The sequence below is a fragment of the Atractosteus spatula genome, chromosome 5 (genome assembly GCF_055471065.1).
Source record: "Atractosteus spatula isolate fAtrSpa1 chromosome 5, fAtrSpa1.hap1, whole genome shotgun sequence".
NCBI lineage: Eukaryota > Metazoa > Chordata > Actinopteri > Semionotiformes > Lepisosteidae > Atractosteus > Atractosteus spatula.
The window spans coordinates 28242014-28267752 of NC_142710.1; the positions used below are offsets into that span (position 1 = coordinate 28242014).

The 25739-nt window shown below is 37.6% G+C and overlaps 1 protein-coding gene across 1 annotated transcript in view; it reads right to left on the minus strand.

Moving 5' to 3' along the window:
* Positions 1-5169: 5169 nt before the first annotated feature.
* LOC148834852 (zinc finger matrin-type protein 4) overlaps positions 5170-25739 on the minus strand; it is a 55690-nt gene continuing 35120 nt past the window's right edge. The window contains exons 6-7 of the mRNA XM_088916497.1: positions 15766-15862; positions 5170-5305 (exon numbers count right to left, since the gene is read on the minus strand). Of these exons, the coding sequence (XP_088772623.1) occupies positions 5170-5305; positions 15766-15862 (233 nt within the window). The remainder of the gene's footprint in view (positions 5306-15765; positions 15863-25739) is intronic.

Genomic DNA, 25739 nt, shown 5'->3' on the forward strand with positions numbered 1-25739 from the left:
TTCCTACTGTGCGGTTTCCTCCATCCTTCCAATGACATGTTGGCTAAGTAATTTAGCATCTCTGCTTTGTGTGTGTGCCCTGTGATGGACTGGCGTCACATCCACTACATGGAATAAGTGACTTTCTGATGTTAGATAAAGAACAGTAGGTTTAAATCCAGTCCTCCTTTTTTTTTTAATTAGGTCTTTACAAACTCTTATTATACGATTAAATACCTTGTTAAAGCCCAGATCACTGTGAAACTTTCATTTCTGCCTCAAAATGATCTATCCAATCATCATTTAGAGCATGCAAAGGAAAGAATCAGATCCAGAAAAGATTTTGACATGTTCAAAGTTTGAAGTCTCCAGTGAGATGCCAGCATTATTAAAGATTCTAGTGTCAAGATGGTATTCAAACAAGAATCTAATATGAAAAATGCCATGCTATTCAAATAAAGTCTGATGAAAAATATGAAACTGGAATTAGATAAATGTAACCACACGGTATCAATGTGTATGAATCCATACTGATTTTCATAAGGATGAGCTCAGTTTCAGTATTACAATCTTGAAAACATTAGTATAGATCAAACGTTTATGTACTGTATACAGTTGGTATAGCATCTTATATTTAATTAAATAAACCCACAGTGTCTTTAGAAATAGAAACGTAATCTTCTACCACTGCACACAATGGATCTCATTCAAAATAACCTAACTATGACCCATTTCTATCACCAGATATTAAATGACCTGTTGAACTGTCCATATCGTATAAGGTAGCACAAGGGTGCAGTGGTTTGAACACAATACCAAGCACACCTTTCGAAGCCCACATTTTCATGCCTGTAACTACAGACACTCATTGGGATGGCGTATGAATCCAGTTCTATATGGTATGTGAGCAGCTAACAGTACGTAGCCTTGCAGCCTTGCCACTGCAGACAAATGTCTACAGAGAGAACAAAAAGCCTCACAGAATACATTGCCCTGCAGTGCTGGGGGTTCAATTTATTGCTGCTATATTTTATTATTGTTATTATGATTGTTTTATTCCTTTTGGTGAACACCAGCAAGGCGAGTTTGACACAAGAAAAGAGTACGTACAGTGCTAGTTCAGGTAGTTCTTTGACAGCAAAGAAAGTTTTCTGTTTGTTTCAAACACAGGTATCACAAACCAAATGTAGTCTTAAGACATCCTGGCTTGAGTCCTCTTCTTTGTGCTCACACAAAGATGAAGCAAGGAAATATCATACACATTTGCAAGCTTTCCACAGAGGGCAGGTGTCTCTTTTCCAGAGTGTTCCCTAATGTCTTGACTGAGGTCTCTGCTTCCGTGCCACATCTGGTCACAAACCACTGGTTTCACTGTTGATGCTGCTTCAAGCTAGAACAAAACAAACAGGGTCAATTATATCTCAGAATTGCAGTTTCAATAGTAAAGCTATTGCTTCATGATTAAATATTTTATTTTCTAGTACAAGCACTCTTAAAATCAAAACATTTTGCCCTCCCTGCTGAAATGAAGACAACCTGGAGAAGGAGGGATCAACAAAATGATTAACTAAAAAGTAAACATAAAATATTGAGAATTTAATTCACTTTTTAAAATGCAATTTACAAATTGTAGTTAGTACTATTATAGGTCCTGTATATTTCTAGATGTAGCATAGTATATCAGAAAGTATTAACAAGATTAAGAGTGTAATTTCTGAATTACTTCAGAAGCTTCTGTCAAAAGCTTTTCCTTCAAGATAAAGAAAGACACATTGATTTCAAAATCGATTCAATAGCGCTATGTTATTTCACTTAATTAACCTATTGTATAAGTATAATGTTAGGTATTTTGTCACCCCATAAATTAATGGAAGTGTTACAGTTAGTAAGTTTTTTAGCCTTAGCTACAGTATATAAAGTTAATTTCACATTAATGCTCAGGTTTTTTATTTTAGAAATAAAAAAAACACTGCAGCACTATGAAAAATAATTGTATCTATTATTTCTCTCCTTCAATGTTGAACTACAGTCATTTTCAGTAAAAATGTGTGTAACATAACATGAAATGTGGAATACTTCCCTAAATCAGTCCTGATTTGTCTTCATCACCTCCAACTCAAACCCTTGCCTATCAAACTGACAAGCCAAACTGAAGAGGATTGTGGCATTGGATGGTCCTGACAAGAACAACAAAAGGCTGTCCTGTGGATTCAGGAGATCTGCTATTTCACTAATATTTGCAGTGAAATAAGCAAGTTACAATAGCGATTTCCTAGAGAAGGGACTGGCAGTGTTAACAACATTCAAACAATAGGATGAACACATAAAACTAAAAGGATGTGGCTTGGAGTTTCTTTTATTAAATTGACTTTTATCTGAAGTAAATGTAGTAGAACACTTTAAATTCAGCTACCAAGCATCATCACCTTTAAAATGTTAAAAATGTGGACTGGAAAAGTCAAGTCTTATCTTCCCAGAACTGTTAACCCGTGTTTCAATTATCACCAATAAAACACTCTATTCCCGCCTCTTAAGACCTGTCACAAGGTGTGATCCTGTCAAGTGATAATACCCCCGGCACACACACATTATTCTTCACCATTCTATGGCATGACTGTACTGGACCTCCAGTATTTAGCTCATTAAAAGTATTCTCAGTTTCAGCTTTTTGTCACTTAATTGGTACACTGCATAAGCAATGAAATATAATGTTTACTGTACATAAACTGTGACACATTCAAAACCTATTCGTACAATCACAAACTCCCAGAGGGCAATGAACAAGTGAAATAGCCTGGAATTAGGGACAAAATTAGGAACAAAAAGGTCCAACTATTCTGTTGTCTGATTCACAAAGGAAATCTGACTCTTATGAGAGGTGTGTAATGCCTTAGGTATTAACCTGAGGAATATTCAGAGAAAAGAAGGTTGCTGTGTTTTCTCTAAGAAGATAATCCTTTGCCAGGACACCCTAGCATGTTGTTATAGCATCATACAATACTGGGATAACTGGAATGAACAAGTTCCCCTTAAGGAAGAACCAGTATGTTTTAAATTGCAGCAGTTTACTGGCACAACAGTAAAAGCAGGGTATATTAAGTCCAGCTCACAGGCAGTCTAGCTACTACAGTACTTTTTGGTCAGGCTGATAGGTAGTAAAGCATGTCCTTGAGTTCTATCCATCCAGCAGAAATGTCAATTTTAATAGACTTTCCTCCAGAAGGCACCTTGACCCTTCTCTCTGAAGTGACTGTTTACAAGCTTCAGCTTGGCATGCATGTTTTGTTTTTAGCTCCTCGTTAGGACATAATAATTAATGGACTCAATAAAGAGATCTGATGCTAAAAGATTGTGTTTAGTCAAAATGGTGCAAGCACTATACTGTACATACTTCTATACATTTGCCTAACATTAGTCTTTTGATCTTAAATACAGATTGCATAACTACACAGCAAAAATGACAAATTTCACTTCGGTGTCCTAATATACTGTACAGTATATGAAGAATGCAAAAATGTTAGCTATTTGTAGTACCAAATCCTATTACCCTATATGGATAAACGATTTGATTTAGAAGGAAGGGGTCAATGATTGCTCACCAATATAGTCCATGTGAAGAGATTTAATATTGCATACTATCAAAGAATTGTGAAAATCCCCTTTATTCTTAGAAATGTTTTGGATTCTACTTTTTTATTTAGGTACTTTCCACAAATTATACATAGCTTTGCCCCCCTCTCATATTTCTCATCGTTTTAGTTTTGAAAATGAATAATGCATAGCTTGGTAATGCTTCAGTATATATATATAGAACTGGCCTCCTTTGAATTGAATTTCTTCTCCTGCAGTTGGTGAATACTATTAAATGCCATTACTGTGACTGATTTGTTTCCACTAGGTTTAGAAATTCTTGCCAACCTAGGAAGTAAAAAGAAATGTGTTCAACATCGTAAGCAATGATTATCTTTTCAGTACATGCCATAACACACAGGAACCCCCTGCTGTGAGTGTGTCTGCCTGTCAGCCCTGGTTGTGGCAGAGAGTGCTGTCTGCCCTTACAGCATAACGTCCTGGTCACCACGGCAACCATACTTATATTCCCACTCCAGATGAGGGAGATCTTGAGTAATTCCTAACTGAAACTGGAGTGCCAGATCGAGCACACTAAAGGTCGTGCCCCTCTGTTTCCAATCAAGCACATGCAAGCTGAGGCTGAAGTCACCTGATCTAACCTGGCAGTAGCACTAAGGGAGTTTCAACAGGTTTAGCTAATAAGAAATAAGGGATATAATTATATATTTTACAGGAGATTTGAACTCGCTACAATACTTACTTGAAAATAATTTTAAAAAAGTTTGTAATCATGAACACAAAGTAGTTGGTTGAGAAGTTACATTGTTCTTATGGCAGTTGTGTGACCAGACTCCCAAGTCTCCACTTGTGAACGCAGTTTCTTATTGAAAAAACATGGAAGGCAGCAGGCATGACTCATGAAACAAATCCAGCTGCCCCATGCTGGGGTAGATGTACTGTAGCTCATTGAAACAATGCAGGGCAGGAGCACATATCCACTAAATGAAACAGGCCAGTGGGACCTCTTCCCTGTTCCCCTATGTACAGGACAGTAGGCAGGGCTCACACACAAATGCTCTGAAATTTTTCTTTTGTTTATATTACATACTTAACTAAAAGCCAGGCTAGTGTGAAAAAAATCACTTAGAGCACACTTTAAAATAATAACTCCAGGGGACAGGTGGTGAGTTGGGAGTTGCCGTGATTTTATAAATGAAAGAGATGTGGGAATGATGGTCATTCCTGCAAAAGAGGGGGACTCTTTTTATGAACTTTAAATAGGTTGTGCATTTATGTACTAAAGAGAAGTATATTGAGATTAACTGCCTTAGAGACTTCAGGACAGATAACTCCAAGATGTTTAGTTCAATTTCAACGCTATTGCTTGTATGTCATAAATGGTTACTCTAAAAAAATGTAGCTGTGAACTGCATTGAATATATATTGCTGATGATAAAAAACAACCAAAGCTTACTGAATAGTAAGCGAAAGGACCTGGATACAAAATACGTGTGTAGATATATTAATTTTTAATTGACTCATACTCCTTGTTTCATATTTCTCAATTCTTTTTCCTTTTAAGCGACAGCATATAAACATACATTTTTGTATATCTAATCACACTGGACTGGATTCATTCCTTATTTTACACTGACAGCTTGGGGAATCATTTATCCACTCGGGAAGGACGCTCCCATGAAAGGGGGATCCCAGCTCTAAGTTACAGCTGTTATTGCCGCTTGGGTGTTTGGCGCTGTCAGAGAAAAGAGAAAAAGAGAAAAGGCGGTAATGACTTATTTGAATAAGCTCTTACAGTATGTGATCAGAATAACACCTACATAAAGGCTACAAAACCATACTATAATACTGTACAATTCATGAACCATCTTTCCCCAGAGAAATAACACATAGATAAGATTTCATCAATACCCCAGCACAAAACTCACCTCTAACCCTAGCACTATGACCTCTGCTCTGACTGCGGATATGATAAATGTTAATGTAACACCTAAATCTTTTGAAACAAAATTCATACAAGATTCCAAATGTTATTATCATGTTACAGTACATAAGGAACTTCTGTGAAGGTATGGCTCTGGCTACACAAGACCTCTCTGAAATCGAATTTCAGTGAACAGTCAGCTGGAATGAACAGAAGTGGTGAGGGAGGTTTGTGGGAAAGTGGGGAGCAGAGCAGGGCAACAGTGTACAGTAATGAAAAAGCGTTTGTGCTGTCTAGGAGAGACACTGGCTGCAGTAGTGCCGACTGGCTGCTTTTAGGCAAATCTGAACAACACTCTATTCCATTCTGCAAGACTTAATTTCACTAAATTTCAAGTTTTAATTTGTCTAGCTCTGTTACTACTCAATATATACAGTATTTAGATTGCCCAATTAAATAAATAAGGAATTGAACAAAAGCCATAAACAACAATGAAACTGTTTGCCCTAGGTAGGGAGCTTAATTCCTTCATTAATGAACCTAATTTCTGTGATGACATAACAATGATACCAATAAAGAGGTAAGCATCTTGCCCTTTTTACCTTTTGAAGAGAGATGAACTCATTAGAACTCATGGCTCTCATCTAAACTGTTGCGTTGGGAATGCATATTGCCATAAATGCATACCCCCAACTTACAAGGCACAATTACTCTTTTTTTTTAACATGACAACGTTTTGCTCCCTGAAGTAAAGACAAATTTAATTAGATTGGGGTTAAAGTACAGACTGACTTTGTAAATCAATGTTATTCTTGAATACCATGAATCTGCTTCAAGGTTCTGCAAAGTGACCAAAGAGAATGATATTTTTGACAAGAATTTCATTGGCCCTGATCCAGTAAAGGAAAACATGATTTTATGGGGAAAAAAAGCTGTACAAGTTTAAAGATGATCGGTAATCTCCAACAACTGTCAGCAGAATAGTTTTGAAGAAAATCTTACAAGAGTAAAAATACATTCTGCCTTATTTACTCAGTGCCTGGACATGCTATTTTCAAAGGGGAGGCAAGAAGCATTTCAGTACAGCCAGAATTGTCTACAAAGTCCAATTGCTAACTATCGCTGCTGCTTATGATTATGGAATTCATTTTATAATGCATGCAGGATGCTGTTTAGTATCTACAGTACTTCTAGTGCTCTTGGGATATCTTTCCTAGATTTTTGTTTAAGTAAATTCTTATACACAATAGCATTTGTTCTAGGTATATTTTCAAAGACTTTTAAAATTACTTTAAAGAAAGAATTTAAAAAGAGGCATATTAATAGTAACAGTAAACAAAAACCTCAAACTAGATGTGTTGATAAATTCTTGGGTGATATGATGACAAAAATGTCAATCTACCATATTTTCATTTTAGTCACCAATGACAAAACAAAGTTTAAACACATCTATGTGTTTATGGTGATGTTTAAATGTACTTTACATTTTTATTTGCAAAAACTCCAGAATTGGCAAAAGGCAATATTAAGGGGACATTTTGTACAAAAAATATACGGTATATACCGAAAATGAGGAACACTACTTATTCACTTATATCAGCAATAAAAAACTCCAATAAAATAACTTCTACAATTGTCATTGAAACCAGTGGTAGTAGAGTCAGTGATCTTGCTACAAAAGTTGGAGGAGGAGTTTAGAGAAAGGATGTACACAGGTCATGCAGTGTCATTTTTTCCCATCGTTTTCATGAAAGGATATGTCCCAGTTAAACGAAGGAACTGCAATGGACTAAAGGGAGAGAACCATGCCGAGCGCTGTGTACTGTATGTGAGACTGTCAGTAAGTGAGCCTGCTTTGTGTGAAGGCAAAGCAAGCTCTGGCAAAACAAAAACTGAATATGCTGCACAAATATTTACTGTAGCATGAAAAGCCAGACCTTTTAACTGTAGCTGCTATGAGCAATAATCTTAGGTAGAATATTCTGTTATGTTGCATGTTGCGCACATTGCAGTGTACTTTATACATCAGCCACACAGAAATTGCACTCACCCATTATGATTTCAGGAATTATTAATTGGGGACATCTCCCCTCAATCTTCCTTCCTTTGAATGTTCTTTCTCATCTGCTCTATCCTTTGATTTCCTGCCATCTTCCTCTCTCTCCTTCACGCCTGAAAAAGGCTCAACAACTTACATACAGTACATGTTGTGTTTCTTCTTTTTACTTTTCAGTTGGCTCAGTTTTAATCACATTTACCAAAACCATTTATTATGTGTAATAATTGCAGTTATCAGTCTAGTTAACCAAGAAAATATTGTCAACATTCCATTCCATAGTCCATGTAGGCTTTGTATTTTGATTGCTCAGAACCAATTTATTTGCAGTAAAAGCATTGGGATTAACTTGAAGTACTAGCATGAGCAACATGATATTAGCATGACATTATTCGTGTACCACACACTGGTCACAGAACAGGAAATATGTGCTCCACAATTGGATACATGTGTTGTTAATTAAATATTGGTGTTTTTTACTTATAAAATTAAATAGTTATAAAGCATGATGTATTTTAATTATGATGTTTACTAGCCATTCTAGTCTGAATTATTTGAGGTACAATTGGAACATCTGGTACTGTAGAACAAATTGAAAAAGAAAGAGATGCAAACTGCATTACAAGTTTCTGACATTTGGAAGCCCTGAACATATGTTTTATAGTTCAGTTATTAGACCAAAGTTATATTGTAAGAAGTTTAACTGTTAAATAATATTTTTTTACCTTTAAGTTTCAGCAAATACGGTAAGTTTCTGTCTGGTATTTAAACCCTGTTGCCTATACAGCCTGGTTGTTAGATTTTGTATTTACAGTAGTAAGTTTTCTCACAGTTGAAAGCGAATGATTTCTTCTATTATGTGCTGAATCAAGCTTTTGTGGAGAGTAAGAACAGAAATGCCCAGATTTAACAGCAGACCCGGGCTGTCTCGCAGGGTGCTTCCCTGCATTAATAATGGGGCTCCTGAGGGCTACAATGTTTTCTCTGGAGCAATGATTCAGGCAGGGAAAGAGCAATGAGCCGGAACCCCCTATCTTGTTCCAGACAGCCCTAGGGATCGATACGGGAGCAAGAAGATACAAACATTGCTCCTGGAGTGCTAAGATTACATTGCTTTTATTTAATCGATATATGCTTTTTCTTAACTCTTTCCAAGAAATCAGTCTTCTTCACTGAACTGAGGGAGGATCCACAGGCATTTTGCACAGAGCCCCAGTCTTCTGGTACCTAGTGCTCTGTCACTGTACTCTTAGAAGACCCCTGTGTATTAATTGGCATGCTGTTTATCTAAAGACACCTACATCATTTAAAGACTACATCATGGACTCTCCACTTTGTAAAGGTATTATCTACTGTATTAACTTTAAAATTATGCATTCTCCTCCATGTTGTTTCCTAAATATATGCAGTACAGCTAGGACCACTTGAATTAAAAGCACATATGCATACAGTACATAGCTCGTAAAATGATTCACAAATAGCTTAAACTTCCCCTCCTAAATCTTCCAAACTCACGATCCATATTTTAAAAGAAATTCAAAGGATACTTCTCTATCCCTGTCACACTATATCATAGTATTGGATTACAACAACTACATTTTAGATTTTTCATTTTTAGCACACTATTTTCCATGTTAATTGTGTGTCTGTGCTATCAGGTTCCTTAAAAGCAAGGTTATTATGTTTATGTTTTCCTGTGATGTTAGCCTATACTGTAACAATTAACGGTAACATACTCAATGCTGAGCTAAACTGCTCTGCACCTCTGTACTAAATCATTTCTTTACCCAATTGGATGTAGCCTACCTTATGCCATGTTGTGCAGTAACACTGATACTGTGCAAATTTGCAAAACAGAACCATAATCATACCTATACAGGTCTGTGGAATCATTAACTGCTCAGAAATAATAATAAAAACACTACATTTTAATTCATTTTCTGACATCTCAGTCCTGAATTGACGAGTGCCTGGTAGTTTATCTTTTTGCCAGGGAAGAGATAAGACAGTATGAAATCATCTATGGAGTAGGAGCTGGGTTTTCTGTGTGGGCTGCTGTACAGCAGTATGATGGGACAATTCGATGATTGCATAAGAGCTTTTAGTATTAATACTAAGTATGAATAATAGAACAATGGCAAGCTTCCATGCTTCACCAACAGGTGCAGCACCACATAGCACAGTGAAACTATTGTTTACCCTTGAAGAATTAAGCAATCAGACACCTCCAGGAAAGAACATGCAAGACCTCTTAGAGGCAAGGTTGAACGCAATTTATGTTGAAATACATTCATTGCAAAGCAAAAACAAAATGTTGTTTTGTCTATGGACAGCTAAACTGATGCTTTGAGTCTTTGGATGGTTGAAAATACCCATCTTGAGCATACAGTATACATTTTGTATGAGTTTGACATAAAGACATCAAATTGTTGGACAAGGTCCACAGCCTATAGCACGACATAACTAATCTTTGTCTTCTTTTTGTTACGCCACGTCCCTGGAGGACTCGTCATTCCACCTCGCATTCCAGCACGGTTCCCAATTAGCCATTTACCCCAGACTATTTAATGCTGCTTCACACTCTCCCCTGTGCTCAGTATTAGGGGTTTTCCTGCCTAGAGCTACTTTGACTTTTCACAATTACTTACTACTTGGTTTTTGGCTTCCTGACCCTGGTTTGCTCTCTGACTACGTCTCCTGGTTTTGGTATTTAGGTTATCGTTGTGGTTTTGACTCTCGGCTTCCTCACAGCTTACAGCTCCGCTTCTGGTTTTGTACTTTTGAACTGGTTTGTTTAACTTCAGCTTTCGGACCTCGGACTGTTATATCGACTACGCCTCTGGAGATAGTCCTGGTTTTTCTGCATGGGGTCCTCATTAATATTTCCTAACACTTTTTGAGTATTGCTGAAAAACATGGAGTCAGTGCGGCTAGTATTGAAACATGGGAGATTAGCTGGAAGAGAAGATTTTTCATGAGATATAAGGCAGTGTAAATGAGATTTAAGGCATACTCTAGCACTATACTTTCAACGGGAGCACTGTGTTCCATTCACCAGCTCTTAGGTCAGATCTGAATGTTTTCCATCTTCCCTTTTGTTGATGCAGCCGTAGTTCCCACCGCTGGCTTTCTAAGGCTAGTGTATATGATTATCTGTGAGGCCCACACAGAGAGGTTTGAGCTATAAATACACTGTGCGGGTTTCTTGCTTTTTATCTGCAGAAATAACAACCTGCCTGGCCAGCTGGAAGGACCTGGAGGGGTCCAGCCCAGAAGGGGCTGCTCAGTCAGGTCTCGACTGAGTCTGTTTTCTGACTCCCTGATGTCCCCTAGAAACAGATCTGCCCGGCTCTGTGCAGTTGCCATGCCAACTCTGCCCATTTCATGTGCCTTTAATAAGTCTCACTTTGATAATACTTCAAGGGGACTGAAAAAAAAATTAAACTTTAATCCATATCACAGTACATTAACTTAACATTTTTCATGGGACTGCTTTCACAGGAGGAAAAGCAAAGATGTTTGAGGTCAGGTTTTAAAGCATGAACTATTTTTTTATAGCTGTGAATGAATGCAATTCACCAAAACAAAAAGATACAAAGAAATACTAGAGGAAATCTCTGTCAACTGGAAAGTGATTGCAATGTTAAAATCCCCTATTTTAAAGTAACACAGGGTGACTAAAGGAATTTACTACAGAGAAAGAGATTAATATAAACAGAAGACCAAAACTGCCTTCACTATTAATACAGTATGTCTGTAATGGACGACAGTTTGGAGAATAGTGCAATATTTAATGCTCATCTATTTACAACAGGATGTTTTTATGCAGCATTATTGTGCTGCCAAACCAATAATTCCAAAACACTTACTAGCACAGAATAGCTCTAAGAGAGTGTGGCTCAGTGACAGTTTTGTACCAGTGGAAGTGAAGTATCTTGCTTTATTTGGAGGTGTAATTCTGCATTTTTGCAGACCTTAAAAGTGGATAATTCTTATTGTTACAGTGTGGCTGTCATTATGGTTCTTTGTGCAACACTAAACTAAATACTGCCAGATTGGACAGCTCAAAAATAACTGTCAGAAACATTCAAAAGGCATAAATACAACCTCTGAGTTTCAGAAGTCTTTGCCTCGAGAAAACGTAGGATAAAGGTGATAAAGTCTGACATAGTGAAGGTAAACTGCACATAAAAGCACTCAAAAATAAATTTATTCTTAGAATTTCAAATTGTGCTGACCCAAGGAAATAAAGATAATAGAAATTGAAGATCTAAGTACTTTTTAAGCTTTAAGAGAATAAGGGAGGGGAACTTCATGTTTTTAATGCTGGATTTTATTCAGAAATGCTAAAAACATCATTAGGCATATAACCACGCTACTGTCATAGTCCAGTGAAATTCATAATGAATTTAAAGTTCTTGTTTTCCACTACTGTCATTACATTTTCTGTCCTTTCAAACCAATTTCTCCTCTTATATTAGCAGGAGTACCCCTAGGCTAAATGCTGATTCTTGTTTTACCGAGCACTGCAAAAAATTTCTCATTTACATTAAGAAATTCACTTTAAGGGAAATGATATAATTGCAATTTAGGGGAAAGTGAAAAGAGGTGTAATTGCAGTAACTTATTTTATTGTGCATTTGTGACAATTAATAAAGCTACGCTTATCATTATAGCATGATTTTCCTCTGCTTTCATCTCTCCCTTTTAATAATTTTATGTGAGAATCTCAGAATGAAATTTCTGATTAGGCTAACAGCCTTCATTGAAAGCTACACTGACTGGCCACTATCTCACTTTTCCTAATGAGTCGTCTACAGTCATTGAATCACAATGTGTGGTTGTTATCACAGTGCAGGATAACATCTGCTGGACTGTGATGGTTTTTCCTGCCAATGCAACATGTTGCTGGGCAACTTGGAGATGAAAAATCAGTAGGTTCTCTTTCAAAACGTGGCTTGTGATTTTGTGCTTGTATTTATTTTAAACATCTTTAAATATTGAATATCACACAAATTTGAGATGCCAATTTTTGACAGCCACATTGTGTGTACCGCTTTAGGAAGAAACCTCTGATAAATGTCTGCTGCAAAGCATTGTGTCACAGAACATCAAAGTAACTAAATATTGAATTATATGGAGATTTGCATAGTCTTTTACATAGAGAGTGACCTTCAACCTCTTTGCAGGTTAGGAACAGTCAGAATAACTTACGATTGTCTCACATGCTTCAGGAAGTGCAACATTTAACTTAAACAAAGCAATGCATGAAGAAAATATTCTGTACTTTTAATTAAGCATTAAATATTTACTGTAATGCCAAAATTGTTTTAGCGAATGCATTTTCAATGCATTAAGTACTGTAATGCATACAGTATTTAGTTAATATTTTGAACAATAGAATGAAAAAATATTTTTTTAATAATAGACAAAATAATAGACATTGCTGTTTGAATCATTTTGAATTTTAATCATTTAAATTTAATAATTTGAAATTTAATAATTAGAATAGAAAGAAACTTCTTTCACCTATAACAGTGTCCAACAACAGTTCAAGTCTAAAATAAAATATTCTTTTAAAAAATGTACATATATCATTAAGCCAAATTAATACTTTTTCAAGGCGCTGTACATACTTGTATGGAAACTAAACTTAATGAAAATTAATCATCCATCATTGAGCTAACTGTCTTATCTTCCATGCCAGTTCAGCAGAATCTAAAATAAAGACTTCTAAAACCATATAAAGTAATTTAATTATAATATATATATATAAAATACAAGCAGTTGTTGCATCAGGGCTCTCGTTACTGTAATGGAAGCATTAATTTGTTATAGCTGTAGCAGAACACTTGATCATACACCATCCCTGAATACTGGGCAAAACATGGATTTTTTATGGTGTCATTAATTCAGAATTAGGATTTAAATTCACATATCTTCATCCAATTATTTTATTTTTTCTATTTCAATTTCAATGATACAGGACAGACAGTAGCCAGAGACAGAACCAGACTCAGTTTGGGCTCAGAAAAGCACAACATCCTAATCTAGTGTGCGTTTCCCTAATATAAACTACGTCCCCCCTGCACTTTGTCACATTGAATAAATGTGAGGGATCCCATCTGCTGAGGGAGTGCAGGTGAGATACAGTAATTCATTTGTTCGCATTGTGATCATGTCTTCACTGAACATGGGTTTACATGATGAAAACAATCTGCCAGCCATTACTTTCCTACCCACATTTTCCCCTTCACTAAGCACTGCTTTTTGAGTAATGAAGCTGTACTGATTACCTCAGGAATCCGAACAGCACAAACAGCTCTACAAGGCAGTGTAGAGCTTCTAGGCACCAGCTTTTGTTTTATTTGGTGTTGATATGCCAGTCCTATCAGTATCCTAAAGTCAGTCTGAGCTGCTGTCATTAATTTTAAAAAAAACGATCCTTTCTGTGACAAGCTGTTACTGTATGTTAAGCAGCGATTAATTATTTTGTAGTAAAGCATAAATATTAATATATGATTCTATATTATTTGGGGTGTTCTGTTTTCAGTTTTGTTTCTTACAGTATTTCGAGCAGTATTTTCATTGGTGAAATAACCGGCTTTCTGATAATCGATGGTGCAGTTATATTTCAGCAGGAATCAGTAAAAATCTGCCTTATTTATTCAACAATAATGTTCAAACAAAGTAAAAAGGTCGTGGTTAAATAATCAAATAGATATGTGCTCCTTATTAACTATTGCTGGAAAAGAAATGAAATTTACACTTGGAAGCAAATTTAAAGCTTTTTGGAAATGATAGATAGATGATAGAAAGATACTTTATTGATCCCGTGAGGGAAATTGCAGAAAACCATTGCTTCATGGAATCCCACTCTCTCCTTCAGCTCCCCTCAAATTAAAGCTAGTGATGTTTCCTATGCACTAATATTCAATAAGAAAATTGTCTAAAATCTTAACAACGGGGTGTATGAAGGGTTATTGTGTTTTTCTTCTAAAAAAAGAAATGAACTTTGTGCTCATTGCATGCAGGAAACACTACCATTTGATTGGCTGCCTATAGCTACAATTTGACGGAGACAGAAAGCCGAGATGAGGGATTTTTGTATCTGAATGTATGTTTTAATGTCTGAGTTCTTGTAAAGTAAAGGCAGTGCTGTTCATAGCTTTGTTTGGCTTGGGCATGTGTTTATTTCCCATTGCTATCCTTCTGTGGCTCATGAAGATGATTAGCACAGTTGTTTGCACTAACTGCAATTAATCATAACCAGGAGCAGCTGACAGTGGCGATTCTGGTGTCAGATGCTCCTCCCCCAGCTGTTAGTAAATCATTTGCTTGTTTGTGAAGCACAATTACAACGGGTGGTTTGTAATTAAATACTTGTTGTTAGCTGACACAGAATTCTCGCTTCCAAACAGTCAGCTAGTAAATTCTGAGTTGACCGTTGCCCTATATAAAATCCTGAAATTTAAAGTGAAAATGTGCCCCACCCCTTTGCCTCTCAGTAGGTACCCACGAGGATTATTCACAGCAGGAGCCCATTCTTCCCCACCTCTCGCCTTCTTCTCCATTCTCTGTTCTAGAAAAAAACTCCTATTGCAGATGGCAGCCTGTGTTCTAACGTCACTGCAATCTGACGGCTGAAATTCAGGATCACGCAGACACTCAGAATGCAGGAAACGCATTTGCGGACAAATTGTTCTGTGAATGAAATGCAGGTGAGTGTTCTTAATTTTACTTCAAGTGCCTCAAGGTGTCAGAAGACATTTATACTGCATTGATCGCCAACTGCTTCAGATCACCCTTGTTCAAAACAATTTTTAGGTGCATCAGTGCATTACAAGTTGTATGTTACAAACTCTATACTACTTACTTTTAGTTCCCACAGTGTACACTCATTTCCCAGTGGTTGAGTATGCTTTAGCACAGTATATCAAAATAAACATTCATAAAGACGGGCAAACTGTGACACTCTGCAGATTGATTAATATTTTGTACTTGCACTTGGAATTGCAATGTGTGATTCATATGTGATTAAAAGAGGCCATTGCTTTAATGAAAGAAAAAAAAAACAGGGATTCATATAACAACACTGGAAGAAAACAACAATTCACAACTTTAAGATAATGTGATAAAGCGTAGTTACTTTCTTTCATCAGCCAAGCTTCCCCTTGTGCAGCTGGGAGGTCATCTGTTAGCAAAGCTCACTTACTTGTTCTGGTGCTTGGAGCCCTGGAGGTGTGCGTGGTACTGCTCAATGGAGTTCAGAATCACGTTGCACACGCTGCACGAGTAGCTGCTCCGCAGAGCTGGGGGAAAGCACACAGACATGCTAACAGCGATTGTACAGGTCGGAAAAACAAGAGCAAGCATTTACTTCCACGCGAGTGCTTAACAGAGATACAGCCACCACAATTAACTGGAGATAAAAATGGTTATTTCAAAAAGACTTGTATACATCAAAACTCATCCAAATTGATTGAATATACAAATACAATCATACCCACACTTTAATATCATAAAGCACTGTAATGTTTCATGATAGAATAAGTTGGACTTAAGAAATAAAAACTAAAAGCAAGTCATTCTGTGCTCTGTCCTTCCAGATCCTCGCTCATTATTTAACTCAGTTATGAGGTATGTCTGTGACAAATGAACATGAATACTTAATTTTTTACAGCCACTGGACAACATTTATCCTGTGGTACACATAGATTTACAGTACAAGATTTATAGGAAAGTAAATGTTTTTTTAAAAGACAAGCATAAAGTTTAGGTTGATGCCAATATACCACAAATATATGAAAAAGACCACATCGGAGTGACTCTCCAGCCGGGGCCTGGACATGCGTGTGTGCACGCGGGACCTGAGCAAGGGGAGGAGCCAGTGGTCCAGCTTCCTCATCGTAGGGAGCGTGGGCTTCTGCCAGGGATCTGTGCTGAATAAGGAGATGGGGCACTGGCTGCTAGCACTCACTGGAGCAGATTTGGCCGATACGCGGGTGTCCGTGCCCCCCCCCCCCCCAGCAGGTGCCAGTCTGCAGCTCGAACCCGACGGCTTGGCTGGCTAGGCCCATGTGTCCAAGGCTCTGGCAGCCTGATTCCGGCTGCAGTCCCCGGCTACTTGAGGGCCACAAGGACAGCTCAGTCACCCTCTTGAATTTTCCACGTGGAGGCTGTAGAGCCGCCTGTCTGCTTTTGCACAGACCTTAACCAGGGGAAGCTGAGAGGTGTTGCGGGCTCTGCGGAGACCACCATCTCGCCTTGGTCACCTGAACACACTGTCCTGTCCCAGATTCTGACAGCAATCAAGTGGGACTGAGTACAAATGTTATTTCTGTTAAAGGGATTTTTCTATATATGATTATCTGTGCTTATGTGGTAAAAATTAACGAATCTTTGGGGCTTTTATTTATTTTCTTTACCTTGGCTTCATTTATAAGCCTTCTAAAGGTATTTATTATTAATACTTTTTATTAAAATATTATTTTAATAATATTAGTATTTTAGTACTTTTTCTGTGTCAGTGGATGTCTTTTTTTCCTCTATTTGTATGCATATTTGTGTGTCTCTGTTCTTTCTTGTCATTTAATAAAAATAACCCCCCTCTCCCCCAACAAAATACATCACATCACATATCTAAATATTAGCTCATGGGTTAGGGGTGCTTTAAAGACAAGGATGTACTTTACATCTGGAGGGTTATGGAACTGTCCCAGTCAGCGGACCTTGGAAGGAAGGAGAACTAATGACACTGCCCCTTAGAGTAGTTGGCACTGGACATTTTTCCAAGGATTTTGTAAGGATGGATAGAAGCCAATTACTCTCCAATGCGCTCGTGATTCAGGAAACAGATGTGTGCTAATTAAAGGGTTTGCAGGTGGTACAGAACCGCCATGGTCCCAAAATAGACTGATGGTTTATGAAGAGCAAAGAATATCATTCACAGACATCTGCCCCCACACACACACAATTTCCCATTCATACAGAGTAAAATCTGTTTACATTTTACCCTACAGTATATATGACTTAACAGAATATAAGGGAAACATGAAGGTTTCCAAAAATCCTAACCATACATATTGTATAAACATACTAACAGAAAGGAAGGATAAAATGAGGTTCATATGCAGTAATTGTATGGTACCATATCTGACATGCAAGACTACTAATTTCTTGGATCTTTTCCGTTTGCATTTATAATAGCCTTAATGAACTCTTTTCAAATTGTGAAAACCCGAAAATAATAATTACATAATTGGTAATCTGAGAAACTGTGAGAACAATGACAATGAACAAGTCTGTGGGTTGAATGTATACTTTACATTTCTGTTTAAATGTGTCTAAAACATGCTGTTCAGACATCTGCAGTGTGGCCTCACTGTATATACAGATTTTCTTTTTCATTATAACCTTTATATTTCCATCATCTTATACCCATGATCAAAGATCACAATCTAAATCTTCACTTTGGATTGTAAATTAAAAACAGTCTGGTCAGTTCACAAAGTTACAGCATTGGTTTTGTGGGAGAAACCTCATAACATCACCTCAGTCATAATACATTTAAGAAACAAAACCTTTTTTGTCATCCAACTTTTTATATTAGCCATGCAGTCAGACAGTTCTGAAACAGCAGCCTTGGTTTAACGTGAACAGTCTGCCAGCCAATACTTTTCTACCCAATGGCAATTCAGACAATGTTACAGTATGTTAGTATTTAGACAAGCAGAAACATTTACATAGTAAATAGCAAAGGACCCAGTATTAAGCCCTGTAGAACACCAGATACAGTATAACCAGCTCAAAACTTCAGACCCAAAACCACTATGAGAAATTGTATGTCTGCATTTAGTAAGGTAATATTTAAACCATTCAGTTTTCTGTGGTTTCAATTTCTGTTCCAGAGAAGCCTGACCTTGTCCGGGACTGACATTTACTCAGTCAGATGTGTCAATGCCAAACTTTTAAGCTAGCTGTCCCTTTTTTGTTTAATTGTTTCTTTGTAAATCAGGTTCTGACAAAACCACTGAAATAAGGCCTGGTAGTTACCAGATGAGTATGATTAATTTGGAAGCTGTTATGCCTATACATGTACCCTATAGGCATAATGCACACAGCACTAAGATCAACTATAACTGCTATTGTTAATGATATAGTAACAATACTGCCAAACGTTTCCAGTTCTTAAAAGACAACAAGATAAATAACAAAAAAAAACATCTATGTGCGTTGAATTGAGAAGAAAAAATGCCTGAGCACCAGGGATTCTTTATAACTGTACTGAGTGCTCATGACAAAAAGACTTTCCACCTGATATTACCTTTCTTTCTTTTCAGATGATGAGAGTGTATTAATTAGAATCATGTTTTTTTCTGGAAATTGAATTGAAAATGAGGATAAAACAGCTGGATGATAGATTAAAGGGCTAGGCCACAATCTGTTGGAAGCTGGCTTTCCAGATTGCTGTGAGGGTGTATAAAACAATGATTAATTGCTGTGCTGCTTATTTATTTTATGAACATTTTCAGTGTTTCAGACCCTCAGCAGCCATGGTGTGATGTTAATAAACCAAATCTTTCATGATACAATAGTCATATTTAATCCCTGTTAATTAAAATGCAGCAAATGCCAAAGGCTTTTCACTTGCATGCAGTTTGCAGGGCGGTAGTAGAACTTCTCATAAAATGCACATTGATGAATGTTGTGTAGTGCAGATTAAAGAATTTTGTCTGTGTTGGGTTAAGGTAAGGTTTGTTTCAGTTCTAATGACCTGATCAGCTCATCAGTCCAGCCAACTCCTTAAAATTTAACATGTTTGGAGATCAGATATCAGCCAGTTGCAAATCAATAGCAATTCAATTGACTAATTAGAAATTAGTTGATTAGAAAATGCAGAATATGTGGCTTTTAGGTCTTGTTTCTTGGGATTTCCTTTCATGTTTTGACAGTAGATAAAACTCTGAAAACTGAAGTACTGTAACTACTGTAGTTTGCTAAAGTGCTCACCCATAGCTCTGAGTGCAAAACTTTAGAAATGCACAGAGGGGTTGATGTGTGACAACCTACAGTACACAGTACCCACCTCTCTGCATAATGTGCAAAAAATGCATCATAAACATGTACATCCACAGCTAATTTATTATTTCATATCAATTTATTTGGCAGATGCCTTTATCCAAAGTGACTTTCATTCACTCACATTTATGCAGCTAAGTATATTATCAGAGCAATTAGAGTGACAAAATGTCCTCAAGGGTACAACAGCAGAGTCTCACCTGGGGTTTGCACTCACTACCAGTTCCAAGTCTAGAGCCCTAACCACTACTCGCCACAATTATTATAACATTCTGTAATATGTCCTTAATATCATTTCAAAGGCCAAAGATTAAAAAAGGCACAATTTCTCCATGCACAATATAAATTTAAGTATTTCCTTGATTTTCCCTGTATTTTATATTCCCTAGATTTGCATTTTAAGCATTTACTCCATTAGAATTAGGAATAGTGCTAAAAAAAGGCAGAGAGTCAGTGTGACTAGATGTGGAATATCTTGCGAAAAGAAAAACAAATTTAGATTTGCATCACATTGAAATTGCTGTTTTATAAATGAGAGCTTTCCTTCCAACTAAGATCTGGGTACCTGATTTACTGTACAACGTCATGCAAAACATCCTGCAGCTCTTCGGGATTATGCAGTCAGATTTACAGTCCTGGTTGCTGAAGAAAGCACAGGGAGGATAGAGAGGAGTGAGTAAGCTGGCATGAAAAGTCTCAAGCTCTAGAGGGCCCAATCATGGCTTCATCAAAGATGATTTTACATTTAATTTCATTCCCATAAAACGAAATCACTCACTACACACCAACAAGTCCTTCAATGCCAGAGTGCGGTTGCTATATGGGGATTGCTCCAGAATGTAATGTAAGGCACAGTTGTGGTGAATATACTTGTCAGTGTACAATTAATTTTGATTCATGCTGGCCTGTTTTTTTTCTTTCTCTGTTGGAAAACTTTAATAGAGCAAATTAGATTACACCTACAGTATATCTAAAAGTGAAAGTCACATTTTAACAAGCTGTTCGATATTCACATAATTTACATGTACCGGAGTGTTCAGCACACACATAGGCCACCACCGAAACATTAAGCAGCCCGACACACATCTTGACAGAATAAAATACCTCCTTGCAAGTGCATCTCAAACGCCACAATCCAGCAGATCTTCTATGTCTCCAAATAATCACTGACCACTAAAAATCTTTGAAAAGCTTTGCCCAAGTAGATCAATAATATAAGTTCATTACATACTGAGGAGCTCAGCTGAGATAAAACCCTAAGGACACTGTGGCCCCAGGCATCTTTCAATATCACAATTTGAATCCCAAATGACGACGAGGCTCATCCGAAACATATGAATAAGAGTTCAGCAAAGTTTGCTCTAATCCAAGGATATCAATCCTCACTCCAGCTATTGGATTTCCTGGGAAATACAATGTTCCAATCTCCTTCTCAGATGAACCTTCTCCTTCACTTTTCCCTCTGTGTTCTTTCGTTCTCATTCTTGTCTTCCCAGCTTGTATCTTCAACTCACCTTTTCCCTCACAGAGTGGAGACCAGGCTGTCTCCTGGCGCTATCTTGCATACAGATGAACTCCTCATTATTGCTTGTCCCCTGCTGGGAAAAACTCCTTGTAATCTCTCTAGTCTCATATCTCTCCATGCTGCCAATAACACTGTGAGACAATTAGATGGTGAGGAGCGTGTTTTTTTTTTCAGCAGATGATTGTCCCTCAGAGACCTTGTACGCCAATTGTTTTAATGTGCTTCTAAATGGATAGCACAGGCCTGTCCTTGTTCAGCGAATAATGTGATGCTTCTGCAATTTCAGTCACCTGAAAAAACTAAGTTAAAGGTCTTCAAAGATAAACGAATCAGCCTTGCATGCACTGACATTGTTTTGCAGGACCTTTTGCTTTCTTGTGGGAAATCAGTTTACGTGATATTTATACTTCTTGTTTTTACAGAGCTGGAGAAGGAAGAATGAGTCAGACATTAAGAGCAGTAACTTTTCTGTCCCCTTTATCCTTTAAATGCTAGTGTGACTTTGAGACCCAGTAAAATAAAAAAGCAAGTAAATCAGTTTGATAAGCAATGCTGACTGCGGCCTACCACTATGCCTGCCTCTTCTCCTGTCTCTCAAGCACTAAACTGTAGGTGTAACTACTGTAAATAAAAAGCCTCTTTTTAATACAGCATTGCCCATTGCAATCTTCAGCCAGCAATTCCACAGCTTAAATTTGTATTAAATACAAAATTAAATTTTATCTACTGCTTTTAGCACAGATGAAATCCAACTCTGCTCCTCTCCATCAAACGCTTTACAAACAGAATACAAACTACCTTCTGTGGCTTGAGGGCCAAAGTCCCAGTCACTTAAGGAACCTCGTATATTACCTCCCCGTGAAGCCCCTGCCAGTGAAGGATTAGTAATATAAACTAAATTGCATTGAAATTACAGTTTTTTTGTTTCACACTGTTTGTTATAACTGCTGTCTTGCGTACAGCTCTGTATCTCTCCGAACATCTCTGCCTGTGGCACGTATCCTGAGAGGAAGCAAGATTGTCCCCGAGAGCCTGAGAAGAATATTTTACCTGCCCAACGCGGGGGATTAATGAGGGTGATGGATGTTCAGTGGAGTATCTGTGGAACTCCTGTGGTCCTTGGAGAGCACAGGATGGAGGGAGGGAAGAGGTTTCCCGTGGTGTTATGTTAATTTCAGTGGTTGAAAAAAGAGAGTAGGCTGATCCAGCCTCCCTGCTGGCAGCTAGGGAATATGACTCGGACAGAAGATTTAGAGACATTCAATGTGTAGCTAGAGGAGAAGGAATTTCAGAGAGAGGAAGAGAGCAAAAAAAACTTTCCCGAGATTACAGTGGGTGAAAGTGGTCCTGATGTGACTGTCTCCACTGCATTCATCCTCTTTGTTCCAGAAACAGTGTGCCAAGGTGATGTGAAGAAACAGGTGACACAGGCAGCTGTTGACACACTTGTAATGAGAGCCTTTCAGCACAAATGTAGCTACAAAAGGCATTTGTAGCAGTACCACCTGAAATCCAATCATTTAGGCAGAGCTTTGTAGCACAAGACAGAGGCCACATGTCCTATTAAGAAAAAAACTTTTTTTTGCATTGACGAAACTGAAATAAAACTTTCTAGGAAGCATCCATGCCTACCTGCACAATGTCCCATTCATGGTAGATTTCTAAAACTTTGAGTACAATTATTGATTTTGTATATTAATGATAGGGAACATCATGAGCTGGAATATTATCAGTTTTTCTAACACCCACAAACTCTGTCTGAACCATGGATGTTTTCAGCATTACAAGTGGAAGAAAATCGATAGCTTAAAGAGAAAGCAATATAATTACTCAGACACCTCTCTCTTGCTCTCTTACTTCTGTCTGTGATATGCAGGGGAGTTTTTTCTAGTGTCTTCTCTACCCTGAGCTCTATCCTGTTTAATTTCATCCTGGAGGGAGCAGCAAGGAGTTCTGCATGCTTTCTATTTTTGTTGCTCAAAACACCTTTAGACTGAGTGGTGAACATAATCTATATTGGCTAAGATGTTGGGTTTCATGCATATGACTTGTTACAAGCTTGAAAAAGCACAAAAGAAAACATGAAATGTGTTATCCCTCCTCCCACTCCACTATCTCCACCAGTATTCCAGCAGGTCTTGTGTTCTGGGAGCAGCTAGAGAAGGATGCTCAGAGTGTTCTCTTGATGAGTCAAGACATTCTGAACTGAGATGGTGCCTGCCATGGTTATTCTCACACTGCTATACCTGTATGCCATGCATGTGCCTATTATCCTTCTGAATGTATGCTTATACATAGTCATGTCAGTGACAAAGACTTTCTGAATGTGAATAGATGCCCTGTATCCAAGAAGGAGGCAGAGAAACAATTTATTGAACCTTGGCTAGTTCAATATATGTTCAAGAACTGATATCTTTGTACAGTTCAGAAAAATAAAGTGGTTGGTCCAGTTGCCTCAGTGCATGCTACACTCATAATAGGTCAAAAGAATGTAATTCAAATATATAAAACTTAATCACATGATATTCAAATACAAGTATTTAAGACATGACAGCTCTGGATGCATGCAATTTCATGCTTCTCTGGGTTCCTCCGTTCTACAATTGTAGTAATAAGGTGTTCGTATTCAGGAAGGTTTGATTAATCTCAAGGAGAGATGCTAATTGCTTATTATTCTTTATTGCTTATTATTCTTTCATTCACACCCATATTCAACTTTTATCTTTAACTTAGCTTTGATAGCAGAAATGGTTTAATACCATACATGGCATATGGAAAATATCACAAGGCAAAAAACATATGAAATGGCATGAAAGCAGCACTCACATATATTAATATACAGTTTCATAGTTTATTCTTTTTACCTTCTAATCTGTGAGAGCGGTACCTACTGTACACTCTTGTGCTCAGTTACTGCTCACCTAAAAAAAACAGAATCGGCACCAGCTAAGAGAAACTATCACACCATTCGTCTGAGGGAGATTCTGTATGCTGGCAATCAACCATATCCGAATCCACAATTAGAACAGCTACAGTACGTTAAGAAGAGGAATGACCATTATGTCAATTTAAAATTAATTAAGCAGGTAAAAAAATGTAACATATCAGAATAACGGAAACCCAGACCAAGTGACTGAAAATGAACTTTTGGTGAGGTAACTACAACACGCTCAGGGCTGTACTCTTCTGCCTTGGACAGTGCAAGGGAAAGCCAATGATAGGATGCATACTCAAATATACATTTCATTTACACCAAACGACAACTCTTCTATTATCACTTTAGTTAATTGCATTAATAAAGTAAAGACTTGGATGTGTGAAAACTTTTTGATACTCAACTCTGATAAAATTGAGGTTCTGTTGTTTGGAGGCAACAATACTGATAGGACTTTTATAACTTCAGCACTTAACTCAGAGGATTTAAAAATTTGCCTCAGAGACTCTGCACGTAACCTAGGCGTCATGTTAGACACAAGGCTCTCATTGACCTCTGTTGTTAAAATGGTATCTAAAACATGCTTCCTAGAGTTAAGAAATATTGCAAAACTACAGTAAGGCAGTTTCTCTCCAATGAAGACACAGAGAAATTAATACATGCTCTTGTATACAGCAGGTTAGACTACTGCAATGCCCTACTATCAGGGAGCACCCACCACTCTTGCAGCGAATTCAGAATGCTGCAGCTAGAATTGTTACTAAGCAGAAAGTATGACCATATAACCCCCATACTAAGCTCTATTGATTGGCTTCCTGTCAGGTACAGGACAGACTTCAAAATCCTTCTACTTACTTACATGGCTCTCAGAGGTCAGGCACCTATCTATCTAATGGAACTTATTAATGTTTACCATTCAAGTCGCCTGCTTAGATCACAGAATGCAGGTCTTCTTCATATTCCACGAATTAATAAAATAACAGTTGGCGGTAAAGCCTTTAGTTACAGGGTTCCTAGCTCATGGAACAGTCTCCCACCCAAAATTCGGGATGCAGAGTCAATCTCAGTATTCAAATCCAGACTGAAGACCTATTACTTCAGCCTAGCCTACTCACACCTTACATTATAGCCTGCTGCAACCATGGCTGCTGGTGCTGCTGTACATGCCATTGTGTGTCTCTCTGTTGGCCCACTAGGTACTGTAGATACATCTGCTATGACCAAACTATCCTATTCTCCTCCCCACATGTCCGGATGGCGCCCGGGCTGGGCACCATCTGAGTTGGATGCTGCCCACCATCTGAGTTGGGTGATCCAAGAGGGACATCGTGGATATAGCTATCGTTCAGGAGGAATTTACTGGTCTACAGAGATCTGCATGGAGTGCTAACACACAGAAGATATGATTGATGGATTAATAGCCTCATTTATTTCCTTTTTTTAATAATGTAATGTTAAAAGTTTTTTTTTCTCCTTACTAAGGAGTTTTTGGTTCCTCTCCTCCGTTATCTTCTGGTCTTCTATTCTGTATTGACGAAATGTATGGTCACTTGCATTGTTAAGCACCTTGGGGCAACCCTGTTGTGAAAGGCGCTATATAAAAATAAATTGAATTGAATACAAAGAGCAATTCAGAGCAGGACATTGA